The 20961-nt window shown below is 34.3% G+C and overlaps 1 protein-coding gene across 1 annotated transcript in view; it reads left to right on the top strand.

Annotated features, from left to right (window-relative positions):
• Gpr158 (G protein-coupled receptor 158) overlaps nt 1–20961 on the top strand; it is a 408943-nt gene that overhangs the window by 247283 nt on the left and 140699 nt on the right. The window contains exon 4 of the mRNA XM_034636630.2: nt 2839–3062. Coding sequence (XP_034492521.2) covers nt 2839–3062 — 224 coding nt within the window. The remainder of the gene's footprint in view (nt 1–2838; nt 3063–20961) is intronic.

Here is a 20961-nt window from a genome sequence, read left to right as displayed (position 1 = left end):
GAGTAATCTGTCTGCAAGCCGCAGGCAAATGGCAGCCTGAAATTACCTGTTCTATGGCTGAATGAGCTGCGGTCAGTCGAAAACAGGGATGGTGACGTCAGATCTCCAAGATGGTGGCTGCTGGCCTCCTCTGTGATCTGACCTGTGTGGAGAACCGAATTGGACTGCTTCCTTCCCCCATCTCGAACCCAGAATTCAGCACTGAGTACGGTGCTTGCACGGCTGGCAGAAACTGCAGCACTGTATCCCTGTGTTGCTATCTCTTCATTTCCCAGCGCGCGCCGCAGACTCTAGCCGCGGGGCGATTTGCTGAATAAACAGTGTTACCCTCCGTGCGACAAATCTCTTGTGTTTGAGTCCCTGCAGCCGATCTTCGTGCAATGGAAATCCTTCCTCCAGGTTCCGGAGCACCCCACTATTGCTGGAAATTCCTAACAAGATAGCCTTTAGCAGTCCTGACTCGTCATTCTCCCACACAGTGACGCAGCACATGGGGGCAATGCACTCCCCTCGCCGCCGTCTTCTCCCAACCCCCTACTCTCCAGTTTTAAAAGAGATAAGTATTTGAGTTAATTTCTCCAATTGTACTCTTGATTATATTCAATCTTAATATCTCACATTCTTTCTTTGTAGTCTTCCCATATCTGCCCTCAACTTTGTCATGGTTTCTTTTGCTGACTACCATTGTATTCAAATTTCACTTGGTTAGGAAAAAAAAGCCAAACTCTATTTTTATACCATCTTTATTCCTAGTAACCACAAGCTTTTCTTATTTTTTTCATTCAATTGAGCATTTATTGAAATAATAGTCTATCTGATTACTTTTATTTACTCTTTAAACCCTGAAAATTTAATTACAATCCCTACCAGTCTTTGGAATGTACCATCTTAAAGGTCAACAAAGGATAAGATCCTTAACTCTCTACTAGCCTTTTCCCACTCATCGTATTTGATTGCATTCCAACATTATCCAGTAAGTCTCAGTTTTCTGTGTTGACATTGTAAATACTTTTATTTCAAGTGTCGTCCTCTTCACATTCCCCAACCATTATCTCATCCACTCCTGGATCTTTCTGTAGGCTCTTTCTGTGTCACTGATCTGGTTCCTACAATCCAGTCTTGAATTATTTCTCACTTTTTAAATTATTTCTACTAGACTGTGAGTTGGACCTCAAATTTAATTTGTCTGAAATGAAATTTAGCATACTCATTCAGCCTTCCACACCTTACTTCTTTCTTCTACTTTCCTTGTTTTCTGAATAATAGCTTTCTTTAAGGTATTGCTGAATTCCCAATTCCTCTTTGTATCTACTTTGTCTAGAGAAGAGACTAAAAAGCCAGTCATTACAATTTACATAAATAACCTCACTTAATCTCAAAAGTAATTAATATTTCATCAATAAGTTAACTAAGATCCAAAGTGGCCCAGGTGAGTTGTTTAATGTCAGAGCTCTCTAAGGATGGGAACCATGTCTACTTGGCACTAAAATCCTAGACTTTTCACTGTGTAACAGAGTAGTGAGCCTTAAATAGTAATATATCCTGAATCATCAAAGAAATATTCAACTATACTTTTTTAACTGTATTTACTGATCAAAAACAGACAAATATATTTTAGAAAGATTTCTTTAACAAGAATTTAAAGAAATAGGCCAGGCATGGTAGCCTGTAATCCCAGTGACTTGGGAGTCTGAGGCAGAAGTATCACAAGTTCAAAGCCAGCCTTAGCAATTTAACCAGGTCCTAAGCAACTTAGTGAGATCTTGTCTCAAAATAAAATGTAAAAAGGGGTTGGATATGTGGTTCAGTGTTTAATCATTCTGGGTTCAATCTCTAATATCTGCCCCCCTCAAAAAGTAAAAAGTTTTAAAGAAATAAAAACTTTCTGTTAAACTTTGTTATCAAAACACTCTTAACCAGAAGAACATTTTCCTCAAATTCCTAAGTAAACAGAGTTGTATTGTATACTGGACTATGTACATGTTCACTAACATCTTTTATGTTGAGTTCATAGTTGGAAATAGTTGAGTATTTTAGTATATGTTATTAGTTGGACATTTGTTGGTGCTAAAGTCAATTCAGTAATTAAAGATAACATTTAGGTAGTGGCCTTCAGAGTTAACTTACGTTTAGTAACTTACGAATAATCTAAAATTAAATGGAGGCTCAAAAGCTTCACTTAGTGCATAGCATGGAAATATCCTATGAAAGTGTGAAATAACATGATAATTTTTAAGTACGGATTGTACTCTGCCCAAAGGATGAACCATCATTAGGCAATTGCACACTGAACAACTGTTGTTTAAGTACAATTTTATCCAATTTAGACCTAATGAACTTGGTAGATTAGATCCCTGACAAATTAAGATGCAATCAAAACCTCATTTGGATTCTGTGCCATCTAGGTCAAAAAGTTTAAAAAGTGCTAAGTATATTTATTTGGCACATAAAATACATCAACTTTCTTGTCATTCTTCTAGTTAATTCTTTCATGAATATGTATAGAATATGATTTGTGCTTTAGGGAGTATCATCATGTGGTGAGTGGTAGATGATGATATAAGAGACTTAGTAGAGAGTTCTCTGCCCTCAAGGAGTTTTGTTCCCATTTTTGCTAATTTTTCTCAATCACTCTGAATGACAATTTTAAAATCAAAGGGATCAAAAGAATTTTGAGTTCAAAAGCAAAGTAAGTCTCTCTCCCAGCAGGAGAGTTGACAAAAGGTCTATAATAAATGGTAATGGGAATAAAGAGGCAAAGATGTGTTTTGACATTGTACTCTGTCTCACCTACCTCAGAGGTGCAAATAACACTATGGTTTTATTTGGAACTTTCAGGAAGGGGTCCAGATCATCATTTTTCAGGAATTACAAAAGATGTATCAGAAGAAACCCATGTCTGCTTACCCTGCAGAGAGGGCTGCCCCTACTGTGCTGATGACAGCCCATGCTTTGTCCAGGAGGATAAGTATTTGCGACTTGCCATCATCTCCTTCCAAGCCCTGTGTATGCTGCTTGACTTCATCAGCATGATGGTGGTCTACCACTTTCGAAAAGCAAAGGTAAACCCAGGTACCCTGGTTATGATCTTCCTTCTTTGTACAAAGTTACTTCTCTTTTTTTGCGAATTTAATTTCCAATCTCAGTTACTTCTCTGCTAAGCAGAAAAATGTTTCTATAATAGGATTGAATTAGAGCATGAAAAGTATATTCTTTAGCTTCCAAAGAAAAATAATGTTTAATAACATGATACTTTAATATTTTGTTTTACTTACATCCCATCCTCCTGCTCCCAGCACCAACATTTAGCATGTGGCTCTAGTGCTTCATTGCACTGAAGCATTCTCCTTTACGTCTCTGTTTGTTCTTGACGGGAACTTGTTCTACTTATACTCAATGTATTGTTAGTTTTTTTCATATATAGAAGACTTGTTATTTTTTAAGTATTTCTTTTATTTCTCTTAGTCATTTTTTAAGATAGTAAAGGACTCAACAATTTTTGAACACATTATACTCTGAAAAATTTATTCATGACCTTGTATTTGGTTTATAGGATAATAGTGATCCTGGGAAGAACTTACTTTTTTTTTCTTATTCTTCAGTAACATTGTTTTATTTATTTGATACACAAACAATTTCATTTCTTTGTGTTTATTTTCAGAATATATAGTCTACGTTCAATAATTTCAATTCAAAACAAAACATTAAAATGATCATCATTTAACATGTTTTGAAATGATTTTTTAAAATACACACTCACATATCTTAGTATTTTAGAAAGTATTTTTACTTTGATTATATTAAGACAATCAAATTTGATAGAAGGTTATTGTTCAACTTTCTAATATTAGTTTTATTAATTCCTTGGAAAGCGTGAATCATACAAATAATTGCCAGTATAATTTTTAAGTACATATTCAAGTGACTTGCTTTGGTCCTGTTCTGAGATGTCAGAGTAGTGGAAGCATTGTATGCTTCTCAGTTAGGGGTGAATGAAATAATAAATATTATTTATTATTATATTAAATAAAATAATAAAATATTCAAGGTAGAGGTTTCTGGAGAGCTTTCATCAATGGTCACCAACAGATTATATGTAGCCAGTATTGTAGAATTTGTGGTTCTGGTGATAATACAAAGTAATTGGAGCTATTAGGAAGAAAATTAAGCTTGAAGTTTCAGCCTTTTCTGAGCTCAAATGACTTTTTTATGTTGGCAAAGTTGTACATATTGGTTTAGATTATAGAGTTTATCAAAATTATAAAATGTTCCAGTTAGAAATTTTAAAAATAAAACAACCTTCTAAGAATGGTATCTGTTACAAAGTCTCAAGTTAACTTTTTTTAAAAAAGGCTCTGTTAAGATTCTAGGAGAATGTATCCATTATGTTAATGTTATAGACTTCAATAGTTATTTTAAATAGACAGTTTCATTAACAGCAGAATGCAGCACAAATTAAAATCTAGTTTTGAGTCAGCAAGAAAGTGCAAATAGGCAAGTTGCTATTCATTTAACTAATATGTTTTTCTTTTGCAACAAACCTTATTAAATTGTATATATAATGAAAGAGTAGGCAAATGGAATTAGGAAATATATAAATACTCTATTCTAGATGAAATTGTTTTTTTAAAAAACGGTGGCAGAGCAGATATATTTAATGAACTGCTCTGAAATGTCTCTGACATAATGAATTCATTTACATAGTGTATAACACACAATTCTTTGTGAATATTAGTTGATTTTAATCATTAATGAATCAGTGATACAAGGTAGATAGAATTTTATATTGAATATTAGAAACCTATGGGGCTAGGGTTATGGCTCAAGTGGTAGTGCGCTCTCCTGGTGTGAGTGAGGCACTGGGTTCAATTCTCAGCACCACATAAAAATGAAATAAAGATATTGTGTCCACCAAAAACTGAAAAATAAATATTAAAAAAAGAAACCTGTAATAGAAAATTCTGGAAAAAAACAAGTCTTAACCTATGTTTATGTTAACATTGCCAAAGTTATTAATAATTTGAATATCCCTGAACCTTCATGTGAAATGGCAGGTTATTGACCAAACAGAGCTATTATTAGAATAGATATCCTTATAAACCATTTCAGTGAAATTTCTAGAGATACAAACTAGTAAGAATAGATAGACATTATAGTTTGAAGATGGTCACATTTTAAAGACACAGTTTCACAGAATGTAATATAATAAGTTTAGTAACTTATTAGTAAGTTAATAAAATCAATGAACATAGATCTTGTATATTGAGAAAAGGAAATGTTTCATGCCATTTTCTCTTGTAATTTAATTTACTGAAAGCAATGGATTAATTGTAAAAACTATAGAACATTTCTAGTATAGAATTTGTTGATTTATAGCATGTAAACTTTGGTTTTGCCTTTTATAATTTTTATGTGTCTTTGCAATGTTACTTTGGTTAAAGCAGAAACCTGAGGACCCTTTTTGGAGTAGTATTGATATCTCCCTAGGCATTTTCCACTACATTCTCACTCACAAGTAAAAGAACAAACACTGCTTAATTTATTAACTCATCTATTTTGACAAAAGAACAAAGCTCTGGTTGTAATATATTAACATAGCAATTGTGTGTCAGTTTGTAGACTCTGCCACCACATCATTTAGATTGGAATCCTGTATCAGTCTCTTGCATTTGTGAGGCTTTGAGAAAATTGCTTAGCCTCTCTTTGCCTAGTTGTCATGCCTCTAATATTAGGATAACACACCATATAAAAAATTAACTAGAAATGGAATATAGACTTGAATGAAAGAGCCAAAACTAATAAACTTTTCTTCCAAGAAAACATAGGCATAAATCTTCAGAACCTTGAACTAGGTAGTGATTTTTAGATATGACATCAAAAGCACAATGACCAAAGAGTAAATAGATAAACTGAACTTCATGAAAATTGAAAACTTTGGGGATCAAAGGACACTATTAAGAAAGCAGAAAGGTAATCCATAGAATGGCAGAAAATATTTATAACAGTATCCAGAATATATAAAAAATGTTTATAACTAAATAATAAAAAGGCAAAACCAATTTAAAAATGGGCAAAGAATATGAATAGATATTGCTTCTAAGAAAATACAAGTAAGTGTACATATGAAAAGATGTTCAGCATTAGTCATTAATAATATGCAAATCAAGCCCATAATACCAGCTGGCATAGCACAAAATAAATTGTAAGGGTCCGGCGAACATCGGAGGAAGAGACCACCAAGGGACCACGACTCATACAACAGCAAAAGGGGTTTATTGAGATTCCAGCATGCTGGGGCTCCATGCCCACTCGAGAAAGGAGAGCAGCCCAGAGCCCAGAGCAGGGGCTGAGCACTGCTTAAGTACACTTCTTGGGGAGGGCGGGGACTTTACATACCTCACAGTCTCCTTTAACAAATCATCATACACCGTGGGAAAATCAAACAACAACTCCTAAACATGACTAGTTCATTCATTGGCGGGAACAGGTCAGGCTGGAGTGATAGGTCATTCCTGAGGAGGGGGTTACATTCAAACTGATTGGTTTGGGCCTTGAATACCTACATGACAAGCTGCACAGGGTCTTGAATGCTTACGTGACAAGCTACACAGAGTCCTAGGCTATAAATCAACTAAATGGCCAATAGAGCATTGTCTTAACTGCCTCAGGAATTTAACCCATGCTTTGCAGTTTAGAAGCAGGTTTACAATGCCTGGTCCTTTACATTTTAACTCAGGCTTTGCAGCTTAGAAACTTTACCCTTTCAAAACAATACAAAAATCCTGGTAACAAGTGTTGAGGATATGGAGAAACTAAAACTTTCATTCATTGCCATTGGAAATGTGAAATAGTACAGCCATTTGGAAAATAGTTTTGGCAGTCCCTCAAAAAGTTGTATTATGATATGACTCGGCAATTCCTCTTCTAGTAATATACAGAAGTATAGCAAAATTTTTTTTAGGGGGGTGGTTTAAGGAATTGAATTCAGGTGTGTTCTACCATTAAGCTACATCTTCAGTGATATTTATGTAATAGTTATTTTTTTAAATTAGAAATTGACAAGAGAGTTAATAACAATGACAATTTGGGGGTTAGAAATAAGATGTTTTAACTGACTTTTAAATGAAATTCTACTAGGCTAATTATGATGCCCTAATGCCTATTTTTATAAAATATAGATAGATAGATCACTTCTTAATTATGGTATAATATCTAAATTTTATCATTTTAACCATTTTTTATTTATACACTTCAGTGGCATTAAATGCAACCATGTTGTACAACCACTGCCACTGCCCATATTCATCTTTAAAAAAAAAAATGGTTTCTAATCCCCCCCTTACAATATGTACTCCTTGATGTATTTAGTCAACAAGAAAAAATTTTTAAGAGTTTAAAATAGAGCTTAGATCTTCAGCTGCATTTCAGAGTTGCAGAAATTATTTAGCTCATTTGTAGGTTAACTTTCCTTTAAACTACTTTTTTAGTGATCAGGAATGTCTGCTTTCTGTGGTCACTGGGCATTTGAATTATAAATGGTAAACTTTAGAATTATACCTTTAAAAAATTAAAAGGCAAATTGGATAGATAAATTGTTTGAGACATGTAATAGTAAAGGATTATCATCCTTTATCTAAAAACAAACTAAAACAACAACAACAAAACTCCTCTTAGGAATCAATTATATATAAAAAAAAAATACCCAATAAAATGTGTAAAATTATTAATTAGAAAATTATAAAAAAGAAATATAAAAATTCTGTATTTCCATGCATAATTAAGAATTCCAAATTTAAGAAATGACATATATTTTTATAAAAATAATTTTCTATGTTTATAAAGTTCTTAGGAACTAGATACTACCATCCATTGTTGATGGTTGTTTAAATTGGTAGAATGGTTGGATGAAATTTGGCATATGAGTAATAAAGTTTAAAAATTCAGAGTAGTTTTACTAAAATACCAGATGTCTGCACTGAAGAAATTATATATATGCAGAAAATTTTACAAATATATACATATATGCATACATGTTCATTGTAGCACTATTGATAGTACAAACTGAGAACAATTGCATCTTCAAAACTGTGTTAGGTCATTCTTATATTTAAATATATAGCTCATAAATGTGATCTTGTAAAATACTAAGTGATGGGTGAAATGGTTTTAAAGTAGTACTAAGTCATCCACTTCACTAAAACATTTCCACCACTTATTGAAATTTAACTTTCTAGGTATTGTGTATGACACTTTCTAGTTTTTACCCTTCCCTTTTCTTATTCTTTTCCCTCCATCTCTTTCTGCCTATCTTCTGAGAGCCACAGCCAAGTCGGAATGGCCCCTGGCATTTTGCCAGAACTAATGGTTGAGAGGCGAGCCATTAAGATGATGATATTAAGTTAAGCTGTCTATAATTGCTGTGACTCGATGATGTTGGATTGAAACAGGCTGTGTATTCAATTGTATATTAGACCTTTACTGTCCGCCTTGGGCGCCCGCTACTTTGGAGTTCCCGTTGAGTTCTCTCCGGGTTCTGAGTGAATGCACGCAGCCCAGTGGAGGGAGTTCCAGTTGGTGTGTGGTGTTCCTGGGGGCTGCGTGGGTGGCGTTCGGGAGAGTTACCAGGGAGCGTGTGGAGTGTGCTGGTGGAGTTTGGAAATAAAGTTTGTTCCTGCTGGAGTGGCTCGTGATTTGTGCCCAGTCAGACTGTGGCACCAACCTTCCTTCATATCTTCCTCCCATTCATCATCTTCTGAACATCTACTAAGTGCTTAGAAGAATTACCTATATTTGGAATACAAAAATGAACAGGATAAACAAGGGCTGGACCCTTAAGGAGTTTCTATTCCAATGTGGGGCTAGTGATGACAGGTAATAAAGAAGAATATATCAGGCTATGATCAAAATGAAATAGTATCATGTGATATTGAATGACTTTGAAGTTATGGAATTCTTATGGCCACCATTTAAGTTGGGTATTATCCTCATTTTACATTTGAATAAATCAAAGCAAATTATCTTAATAAACTGGTCAGTGTTACTTGGGGAAGTTAGAATTGGCACTCAAATCTGTTTGACTTTACAACTTATATTATATCTTTTAGCTACTGTACTGTACTATGTTCTCATATGTTACAGTGCCATTTGATCTTAAATTTTAAAGCATATAGACCCAGCCAACCCTGCCCAATTATAGTAATGTAAACTGTAGATGGGCATGATTCCTTCTTTCTCTATATTCTGCCTCATCAAAACTTAAATGAGATGGACATCATTATCCTAGATACATGTATGATTGCACAATTGGTGCATATCTATACTGAGTATGACCAGAGAATTGAAATGTTGCATTCCATTTGTGTATGATGAATAAAAATGCATTCTGCTGTCATATACAACTAAGTTGAAAAAATAAAAATTATATATTAATAACTAAAAAACCCTTAAATATCCTAATTCATTCATAATATACCCACTAATAAAATAAATAAATTAAGTTCCTCCACACTCCCAGCTTATGACTTTATAAGTTCATTGGCTCTGCTTATTTCTGTTCTGCACATTTTTTAATTTAATGGCATTCTTAATCCCTTAACCCAAGGAACAAATTATATAATAATTTTTTTTTGTGTGTGTGTGTGTAAGTATCTGAATGTCAGAGTGGTGGTAAGGGTAAATAAGATAAGAAGAAGAATAGAAAAAATACAAGAAGGAACCTCTTTCTTTGTGTGCTGCCTAAGAAACATCATTTAAATAACCTTCTACTCCATCTGGTGGCAGCAATGCTAATTATGAATTATGAAGAGCATCTAAAGTGATTGTAACATATTTGTATATGCCTTCAGAGATATAAAATACTTAATTATTACCAGACCTCAATTACCAGGTTCTCTTGAGGCACTTGCATTTACTTATGTTTATTTATAAAGCCAGTTATTTATTAAGTAGGTTAAAAATAGCATTTAAAAATTAATGTACTAGTTATAGTAATTTGCCTGCTATTTTAAAAATATTATGAGAGAGAAATAATTGGTGTTTTTTTACAAATTCCCAGCATGTTAATTTTTTAAGTCCATCAAATATTATGTAAGCAAAGGACTTTGCACAATTACCAGTTAATGTGTTCATTAAACATTTGTTCATTATTATTTAGCAGATTTTCAAAAAAGATACTGGCGCATATATATATATCTTACCACTTATGTATATAGTGGTAAGTGCTGTGAGGAAAATAATGAAAGTAGAGAAAGCACAGTAGAACTGGAGAGAACAATAGAGCAAGAGGAAATTTATTCAGGTGTGGTTGTTTCCAAGGACTTCTTTGAGTGACAAAATTTAATCTGAGCTCTCAAGGATAACCAGGTTGGGGAGAGAGAATAATAGTGGTGGGAGACTAGTGTTCCAGAAAGGGAGAGCCACATCTCTGATGGTGCCAAAATGTGAAGAAGCTTGGAGAATTCTAGAGGCCATCATGGATAGAGGACATGAAGAGTGGGGATTGGCTAGGAGTGAGTTTGGAGAGATAGTTTGGAGAGGTCTTGGTGGAGGCAGTGGCAGCAATATGAATAGGGAAGAGTGGCTAAATTTGAGGTAGACTTGAAGATAGAACTCACAAAACTTGGTGATGAATTTGATGTAGGAGGTAAGGAAGAAAAGAAAAATCAAGTTTGATTCCCCAAGGTTTATAGTGTGGGGAACTTGGTGAAGAATAGTATTATTTAGTAAAATTAGGAAGACAGAAAACAGGGAAGAGAGTTGTTTGAAGAATGGGAGAAGGAAAAATCAGAAGTTCCATTTTAGGCATTTTAAGTTTAGCTAAGCTTGACAAACTTCACAAATGGAAATACCAGATTCTAAGTGATATTGAAATTTCACATAAACAATGAATAAAGTTTTAGTATAAATGTGTGCCAAATATTACACGGGGCACTGACACTCAAGCATTATTTATTGTTTATCTGAAATTTACATTTACCTGAGCCTCCTGTAGTTTATCTGTGAACCCTGAGGGTTAACCTGCCTATGAGAAATCAAAGTGGAATGCCAGTTAGATACACAAGCCAGTGCCCAGTGGAGGAGGGGATAGAACTACAAATTACAAGTCAGAATACTTTAAATACAGGAATTTAAGCTGTAATAGGGAATGAGATTATCCACAGAGGAAATATAGAAAAGAGAAAACTAGAAGAAACACATAAGAGTGAACTCTTCAGTGTTCTAAAGTAAAGTAGAATGTAAGAACCCTTTGAATTTTTATTTGAGAAGTAGCCAAAGAGATGACAGGGAAGCCGGATTATTTTCTTATTACAAAATTTAGGAGAGGAGAGTGTTTAAAAGTAGAGAACAGTCAACTGTGCTGGTTACTACTGAGTGATAGAATAGAATGAAGGTGGAAAAGATGCAGTGGATTTGGCAACATAGAGGTTATTGTTAACCTTAGCCATGCATTTTTATATAATGGTTGAGAAAGTAGAAAAACCACGTGCCCAAATCTTTCCTATTTGGGAAGAAGCAGAGAAATAGCATGTTGACTAGACAGTGATAGTAGTTAAAAACAAAAAATTCTGAGCCTTACCAGATGGAATTTTTGGATAAAAAGGACATTTTAAGTAATCTTTGGAATAGATAGAAAAAATAAGGGCCAGTGAGATGGAGGAATGGAAAGTATGAGCCAACCCTACTGAGACAAGGAAGGAGAAAGAGATCCAAAACAGAGGAAGTCGTTAACATAACAGATGATGCAGAGCAATCAAGAAGAATGAGGCCTAAAATAGTGCATTGCTGTGGCCATACCACACTGTTTTAATTATTATGTTGTTACTGGGACTAAAGTTTTTGGTAGCTCATAGTCTTGATGTTCAAAAATATCTTGTATATTTTTAGTCTTTTCCATATAATATTTGGAAAAAAAACAGGTTAAATTTAGAATTCTATTAGATTGAGATTTTTATTTGGATCACATTTAATAGTGCAGAAGCAATTGCCTATTCATATGGAAAAATTAGGCCATGCCCTTATACACAATTTACAGTAAATTCCAAATGGCATTGCATCTATTAGTTTGATTATGGAGTTATTGAAAACTTTTGTCTGAGCCATTTCTGAGCACTAATAGGAGCAGAAGTCTGATTTCAGTGAATTTGGAGGCAGATTGGAGATAGAAAGGTTAAGAATGTAAATATATGCTTTTTCTCTATCTGCTAGGGTAAGCAGCTAGAGGGCATGATCTAATGGCCAAACAACAGAGTGAGGGTTCACGGAGTTTTGTTTATCTTTAAAGATAGAAAATAATAATAATAAATTGTTAGGGAAGGAGAAGAGCAGGTTGAAAAATATAAGGGAAACATGGAATAATAAACAGCAAGGATCCATGAACAGCAGAAGGGAATATTATTCTGAGTACAGGTGGAGCTATTTATTTTGGACAGAAGATCTGTACTTCATTTGTGATTATAGAAGCAATGATGCTGATTGGGCAGATACTCATAATTTTGTGTTGAAACAACAAAGTAAAAGAAATTTTAGCTTAAATTGTTTGACTGGAATTTGGCACAAGGTAATTTACTGAGTGTTCTTGGTTAAAGTGTGATAGAGACTTGAGAAAACTATTGAAATTTTGGTATAGCCACTGTGGGAAGGAAAGGGGAAGTCCAAGTGCACATAAAGGGATTGCTGAGGACCCAGGGCAAGTTGGAAAGCACAGAGGAAAGGAAGGAAAGTAAGTACTGTTAAGAGGAAGGAAAGACAGAAAGTTGAAAGATAGAAAGTATTAATATAGGTAATTATATTAACTAAATGGTTATCCTCTAAGGAATTGCAAATATTTTGCAAGTGGCATTTTGCTTTATGCCCCTATTTTTTTCTTAAAGCAGATTTGAAAATGTTCACTCTCCAAGTTTGCTCAGTACATTTCCATCATTAAAATGTGTGACCATTAATTAATTTTAGAGGAATCCCTAGGAGGAAAAGAAATAACAGTAATTATCATCTTCAGTTACAAATGAAAAAATTGATGCCTAACAATACTCCTGAGGTCAGTCTGTTAACCAGTGTACTCATAATTAAATAAAAAATATCCTGCAAATTCAATGAAAAGAGCATATTTTATAATTCTTCAGTACAAGTATTATAACTGCATGGCATCTTGAGCCAATGCTGTCATAGGAGCTTAGAGTATAGCTGTACTTAGGTTCATCCTCATTAAAAGTAAAGCCAGGGCTTTATTTCTTAAGTCATATTTTCCAATATAGCAGAGATAAGCAAATTGTGTATTGCTATCTATATTGAAAAGTCATGAAAAGAAAAAGAATGTTTCATGACATGTGAAAATGATATGAAATTCAAATGCCAGTGTTCCTAAAGTTTAATTGCAATACAACCACACTTGCTTTTTATCTGTGTTTTTCTGCATGTTTTCTCTGTCTCTGAGTTCATATTCAAATGATAGAGTTGAATAGTTACAATTCAGACACCATCCTGGAAAGCCTAAAATATTCACTATCTGGCCCTTAACAAAAATGTGTCATCTCTCTGAAAATACTATAAGTTGCCTAGTTCAATTTCCATCTTATTTATTTATTTATTTTTATGTGTGCTGAGGATTGAACCCATTGCCTCACACATGCAAGGCAAGCGCTCTACCATTGAGCTGTTGGTCTCAGTACCTTGCTTCTTGGTGCTAAGCATTCACTGGTGATATACAGTGCATTTTGTCCATGTGCATTCTGAAGACTCTTACTAATTTCTTGTATCAGTGTTTCTCAAACACTGGTCATAAGCCATCCTTTGAAGGGTTGAAGAGGTCATTCATACTGTTTCCCAAGATTGTCTGGGATCTTTAGTGTTTTTTGTCTTCTAGCTTTCACTCTTCAACCAGTTAAAATCACAGGGCTCTAAGGCTTCCTTTCCATTGGAGATTTTTAGTGATATCTGTCATGAATCTAGGGATCTATCTTACCCTTCCCTTCCAAGTCCATAAAAGGCATGCTCTATATACTTATAATTACATAATCTGATTTCCTGAGTGCAAACGTTGTGCCTCTTCTTGATGGGTTTTCTACTCTGCAATATTTAAGAAAGAGATTTCTCTGGGGTTTCACCTCAATTGTAGATCTGAGCTCTTCCTCCAGATTACCCCTTGGGTATCTCTTCATCATAGATCAGAGAAAATAAATGGACTGAACACTGACTGAGCACATGAACCTGAGCCACCATCTTCAGACTGAATTGAACTCTGGTTTACTCTGAGAAAAAATAGTATTGACCATGCCTTCAGCTGGGTTCCTTTATAGTAGCCAAATAGCCAATAAAAGAGAAAACAAGTTTCTCAAACAATAGCTCCATTAATTGATTGCTAATTGACATTTGTAGAAGCTGAACATGGGTTTCCATTTTCCCTTTTAATTATCCATATTAGGATAACTGTTTCATTTGGAAGAAGACCAAGCTCACATGAAAAAATTTGAGTTCAAGAGAAGAGCATTCTCACTGACTTTTTAATCTTACTTTGCAAAGTCTCTGAAGCTTTAATTATCTTTGTAATGCTAATTAGCAAAGTGACTATTTTTCATTTACAAACATCCTGGAAAAGTACAGAATTTTTGAGAAATTTAAAGTGTATTTACCCATTCTCATGATCTTCCACTTTTTTTAATCATTTCACCTTAAACATTTCTAAATTTAATTATAATAATATTTTTTGATACTGCTGAGAGATTTTAAATATAATATATTATTTTCTACTCCAGAATATAATATTCAGATATGGTTATTTTGACATTATAGTAATTCAGTAAAATTTTAGCTCTAGCACAATATTAGGGTTCTCTAGAGGAACAGAATCAACAGGAAGTATAATTATAAAAAGGGGACTTATTAGGTTGACTTTTGAAACCAGAACCTGGATAGTCCACAATGACCATGTGCAGGCTGGAGAGCTGAGAGAACCAGTAGCTGCACAGTCTAAGAGACTAAAGCTCCAGAAAAAGAGGGATCAACGGTGCTACCCTAGTCTGAGACCTAAGCCTTCTGGAGAATCACTGTTAAATTCTGCTTTGGAAGAGTGAAGAAGCAAGAATCCAACAATGATTACAGCAGCAATCAACAACCCTCAAGAGAATTGAGCTTCCATCTGCCACTGCTTCTTTGTTATTCCTACTTTTATTCCATCCAAGTCATCATCCTATTGGTTGGTGATGCCCATGGTTAGGGAGGATCTCCATTTCAGTTGGCCATTCCACATGCCAGTCATTCCTGGACACACCCTCACTGACACATCCATAACTCTCTTAATCCTTGGCATTTCTTAATCCAAAAGTTGACAATTTAAATTAACCATTGTAAGGACCACATTTAAAATAGATTAGAGAATTCATATTCTCATTTCTAAACTATTCAGCCATTTTCCTTATGAAAAGTAAGAAGAATAGGAAGCAAGATGATTAGTAATAGCAAAATCTTAAAACCAGTTTAAAAAGCCATAATCCTTATTGTTTTATGGCAGTAGAAATTTAATTCATAATTACTATGAAGGCTATGATTATCCATATTTACTATTTGTTTACCTTTTTTGTTTGAGCTTCAGGACTCTTTTTTAGACTTCTATAGAATTTTCTCTTTCTACTCAGTGCTCTCCTTAACTGAGCATATACAAATACTTCACTAAGGCCATGGTTCTGTTGCTGTACCCTGGCTATCTGCTTCTATTTAAAAGTATCTCTTTATGTGATTCAGTTAGTGATTAGAATGGTATGTGCTGGCAATGCCAAGATAAACAGTTTTTCTATTATGGGATCTTGTGATTTGAAATTTTCCCCTTCTGCTTTTGAATTCTTTCCATGGTCCTCACCCTTCTGACTGATAGAGACTACTTGGCCTATTTAGACCCTATTATTAGACACTCACTGCTGGTAGGTGACAATTATTCCTCATATTCTTGTGTTGGGTAGGTCTCAGTTAAATCTAATAGACAATCAATTCCAGCTGCAGCTTTTTAAAATTAAGATGAGTAGAACCCTTCTCAAAATGAGTTTCTTAAAATACAATATCCATGCTTGTGTAATTTTTAAATTATCACAGTTATTTGTGAAATACCTCCAGGATTGGGAACCATTAATCTATAATCTTGAAAACGATCTTTTATGTCCTTTTCTATGGCTGGATGTAAACCCCCCAAATCTGTATTTCTTATCTAGGGTAACAGAAATGAGACTTTTATTTATTGATCTTGTGCTTGTCACAGTCATATAAACACTAAAACTTGTGGCTATCATAGTTAATGAATATTTTTGGCTTTTCCTGGTCAGGGAGAAGTAAAATCAAGGAAAGTTATGTTCCTTGAAGATTGTGAATTTCAGGGACAATGGAGCATGAACGGAGAGAGAAGGGGCACCATTCAGTTCAGAACTCCCTTGGTGAAATTAAATTTGTGAGCTGTTTATTTCAGACTATAAAAATAGCTATAAAGGAAATTTATTTTAAAATATCTATGAATTTAGAGAGGGCAGGAATGTGAAATCTGTTTCTAAAAGAAATCAAATGTGGAAGAAAGTCCTTTATTGAACCGCTCTGGATGTTAGCAGTATGAAGTGACTAAGAGAAACAGTTAACTCTGCACAAACCAGAAAGGACTTTTGTGGACTTTTTATTTTTTATTTTACACAAATAAGCAAACAGAGGAATATTTGACTAAAAGTAAATGAGCAGTAATGGACAGTAACAAATTAACCAGTAATGCAGAAGGCAAACACTAATGGTTGACCAGTGAGAGAAATACAGGAAATAACAAAAAGACATGACATAACAAAAGCAGAGAGCAGATGAGAATCACATCTAAATGATAGAGGTTGCTCAAGTTCAATTGAACCCAATGCCCTTTCTTCTGTTTTCTCTGCCTGGGCAACCACAGACACCTCTGTGTTCCAGACCCATGTCCTCAACTGCCTAATTGATATCTTTGTTTGTATATCAGTACATCAGTATGTTTAAAACCAGTGTGTGAATCTTTGTAAAATTTACTCTGCTTTCACTCTTTTGTGAGTCAGGGATCACCTTACCATATATCTGGGAGTCAGAACCACAGTATCATTTTTGACCCTACTCTTTCTTCATTCTCTACAACCAATCAAACACAAAGTCCTGTCAATTTTGTACTTTCAAATTGATCCACTTCTCTCTCTCTCTCCTCTGCCATCACTGTAGTCCAAGAGCTCTTTCCTAGATTGTTATAGTATCTTCCTGTATTCATCCACATCTCCTTTACCACACCTGGATCTTTTTTTTTTAAGAGAGAGAGAGAGAAAATTTTTAATATTTATTTTTCAGTTTTCGGTGGACACAACGTCTTTATTTATTTATTTTTTTTTATGTGGTGCTAAGGATCTAACCCAGCACCCCACGCATGCCAGGCGAGTGCATTACCGCTTGAGCCACATCCCCAGCCCACACCTGGATCTTTTCTAAAATCTGTTTTCATCATTTAATACCAGTTCCTTTTCTCCAAAACCCTATGATGATTTTTCACTGCTGTATCCAAAACCACATTTAGAAGAAAAAACCAACATGATTGGCAATGGTTATCATTACAACTTCAACTCTAACTTCCTTCCCCTTTCTTCTTTTTACTCCAGCTGTGCCCTTCTTTTACTTGTAAGATATCCTGGGATTGGATATCTGCTAGTTCTTTATTTGGAATGTTGTTGCTTTTCTTATTTCCATTCCACCTAATCATCTCCTCCTTTTACTCCTTTACATATTCCAAATCTCAGTTTATCTACCAGCATCAATAAAGCCTGTCCTAATCCCTCAGTGCTGGTCAGATTTCTTCTCTATGTCCCATTGCAGTTTTGGAGAGTTTTCCTGTAGAGCAAGGTTTCTTAAACATCTGCACCATTCACAGTGGACTAGAGCTGTCCTCTGAAGAGCTTTGTTCTGGAGAGAAATAAGTAGTATTCCAGGCTTCAACCACTTAGAATCTATCCACTAGATGCATTGTCAAATATCTCTTGATGGGAACAAATTACTCTCAGTGGTTGAGAACCACAGATTTAGAGAAACTTCCTCTATCTCAGTCTATGATGTATGTCTTTCCCCCCAAACTGAATGCTCTGTGAGTACAAAAACTGTGTGTGTGTGTGTGTGTGTATGTGTATGTGTATGTGTGTGTGGTGTGTGTGTGTGTTTAAAAGAATTGAAAAAAGTCCACTGATGGGGAATGATGTCATCACTTGATTCCAATTTCCTAAGTTGATTCTTTCTTTTATGTCCAGAAGGAAATTTCTTCTATAAGAAATTGAATTATTGAATTTTACACTAGCATACTTTTTTTAAAAATTTAATTAAATTAATTAATTTTGTTTGTTCTTTTTAGATAAACATGACAATAGAGTGTATTTTGACATATTATACATTCAAGGAGCATAACTCATTCTAATTATGATCCCATTCTTGCAGTTGTACATGATATGGAGTTACACTGCTCGTGTATTCATATATGAATATAGGAAAGTTATATCTGATTCATTCTACTGTCTCTCCTATTCCCATCCCCCCTCCCTTCCCTTAATACCTCTGTCTAATCCAATGAACTTCTATTCTTCCCTCCTAGCACCCTTATTATATGTTAGCATCCACATATGAAGGAGAACATTTGGCCTTTGGTTTTTTGGGGATTGACTTATTTCACTTAGCATGATTAGTTTCCAGTTCTGTCCATTTACCATCAAGTGCCATAATTTCATTATTCTTTATGGCGGAGTAATAGTCCATTGTGTGTATATATCACATTTTCTCTGTACATTCTTCTGTGAAGGGCACCTAAGTTGGTACCATAGCTTAGCTATTGTGAATTAAGTGGCTATAAACATTGATATGGCTGTGTCAGTGTGGTATGTTCATTTTAAGTCTTTTGGGAATATAACAAGGAATGGGATAACTGGGTCAAATGGTGGTTTGATTCCAAGTTTTCCTAGGAATATCCATATTGCTTTCCATAGTGGTTGTACAAATTTGTATTTCCACCAGTGAATCTTTTCCCCCACATCCTTTACAATATTTATTATTACTTGTATTTTTGATAATTGCCACTCTGACTGGAGTGAGATATTTTCACAGTGCAGTTTTAATTTGAATTTCTCTAATTGCTAGAGATGTTGATAAAGATTTCCCTAGAAAAATATAATGGATGCTTCTGGTCCACTACTGAAAAGCTCCAGATCATTAAACTTCTCAAGGGGGGTCCTCCACTTCACTATATCTAAATAGTCACCCTAAAACCTCTTACATTCTTCATCCAGTTTATGATATATTGGTATTAATAACTGTTTGGAGGCAGCCTATATCTATACCATAGCTAATGTGCAAGCTTGAGATGGAGTATAAAACCTTTTATAGATGTAACAGGAATCCATTCTCTACTTTTTGTGAGGTATTTTCAAGCAGCTCCAGATGACTCGTGAAACAGTTAAACATAAACACATTAAAAATAAGTGAGAGAATAGATCGGAATGGATATACAGAGAAAGTAACTTTTTATTCTAAATGGAAATATCAGGAATGTCTTCCAGAAAAAGTGAGTTTTGAAACTCTCAAAGATGTGTAGGAATTTTATAGATAAGAGAACAGCATTTATAAAGTTCTTGGGATTAAAAAGAGCACAATATATTCAAAGAATGGCTGTGGATGGAGCACAGCATGTAGCTGTGGATTGTTTGATGAGGGTGTAAAGGTTAGTAAGGGATAGAATATGGAGAGCTTTAATGCTAACCTATGAAGCTGGGATTTATATATAGGAGAACATCCAAGTGATTCATGAAGGGAAACAACGTGGTTACATTTGTATTTGGCAGAAATATCTCTGACTGAATGTGGAAGATGGCTTAGAATGTGTGAAACTAAAAGTATAGAGACCACTTATAGATTTGTTATAATTATTTCCAAGAAAATTTATTAAAAACATGATTTAAGGCAGCAACACTAGAAATGGAAGAAAGCAAATGATTTCCAAAGTCCAGTAGGAAGTGGAAATGACATTATATTAGCAATGATGATGACAGAGAATGAGGAGAGACTAGGATGACCATCAAGTTTATAATATTATTTTCTACATAAGTTGTGAAGCCATTAACCAAGAGAGGGTATTTGAAAGGAATACATGTCAATGAATGAACATGTATTTGATTTTAGACAGGCTAAGTTTAAGTCATTCATGGACCTCTAGTTTGTGGAGTTAGGACTGGCACTCAGAAGAGAGGTCAGAACTAGAGATAGATTTGAGTTACATGGCAGAGTATTAACTGATGCTATTGGAAAGGAAAAACATGCCCCAGGGAATGGGTGTGGAGAAGAGGAGTGAACTGTAAGACCCTGTACTCAGATTTTATTGAAAAATTTGTATTACTTAAGGAATTTGTATTTTAAGATTCGGTAATAAAAAGTAATCAAATAATTTTCATGTCCATTTGTGCTGATTTTATTTATTCTGTTGGTATCAAAACTAATGCTGAAATAAGTATTCAGTTCTATTTATAGATCTGTGTGAGTCAGGAAATCACACAATCTTTGTAAATTATAAAAGTCTGAAAACAGCCTTCCCAATATGTACTTTTCAGACCACAGGCACATGATGAGAGAGTTCTTGTCTTATAAAAGCAGAGTAAAAATAGAGTTTGAAAATAATTTAGATAGGTTATGAATTGATTCAACATTAGTGAATCCAGTTTGTTTAATGACATTTTCTATTTTATCCTCTTCAGATTGTATTTTATCTGTAGCTTTTTATAATAGAACTTCTTGTATTTGACTAGTATATGATCTATTCATATTAATGACTACATGTACAATTATGGTCATTTTAATTAAACAAGAAACATTCAATTTAATTATTCCATGGTTGACATACTCAAATCAAATTCTAGACTATTGCTTATTGTATTAAGTTACTGTAAAATTGTGTCTGCCAAAATC

This window comes from Marmota flaviventris, chromosome 12 (genome assembly GCF_047511675.1).
Source record: "Marmota flaviventris isolate mMarFla1 chromosome 12, mMarFla1.hap1, whole genome shotgun sequence".
Classification (NCBI taxonomy): domain Eukaryota; kingdom Metazoa; phylum Chordata; class Mammalia; order Rodentia; family Sciuridae; genus Marmota; species Marmota flaviventris.
The sequence above is the reverse complement of the archived record's forward strand: the minus strand, read 5'-3'. Positions and strand labels throughout refer to the sequence as shown.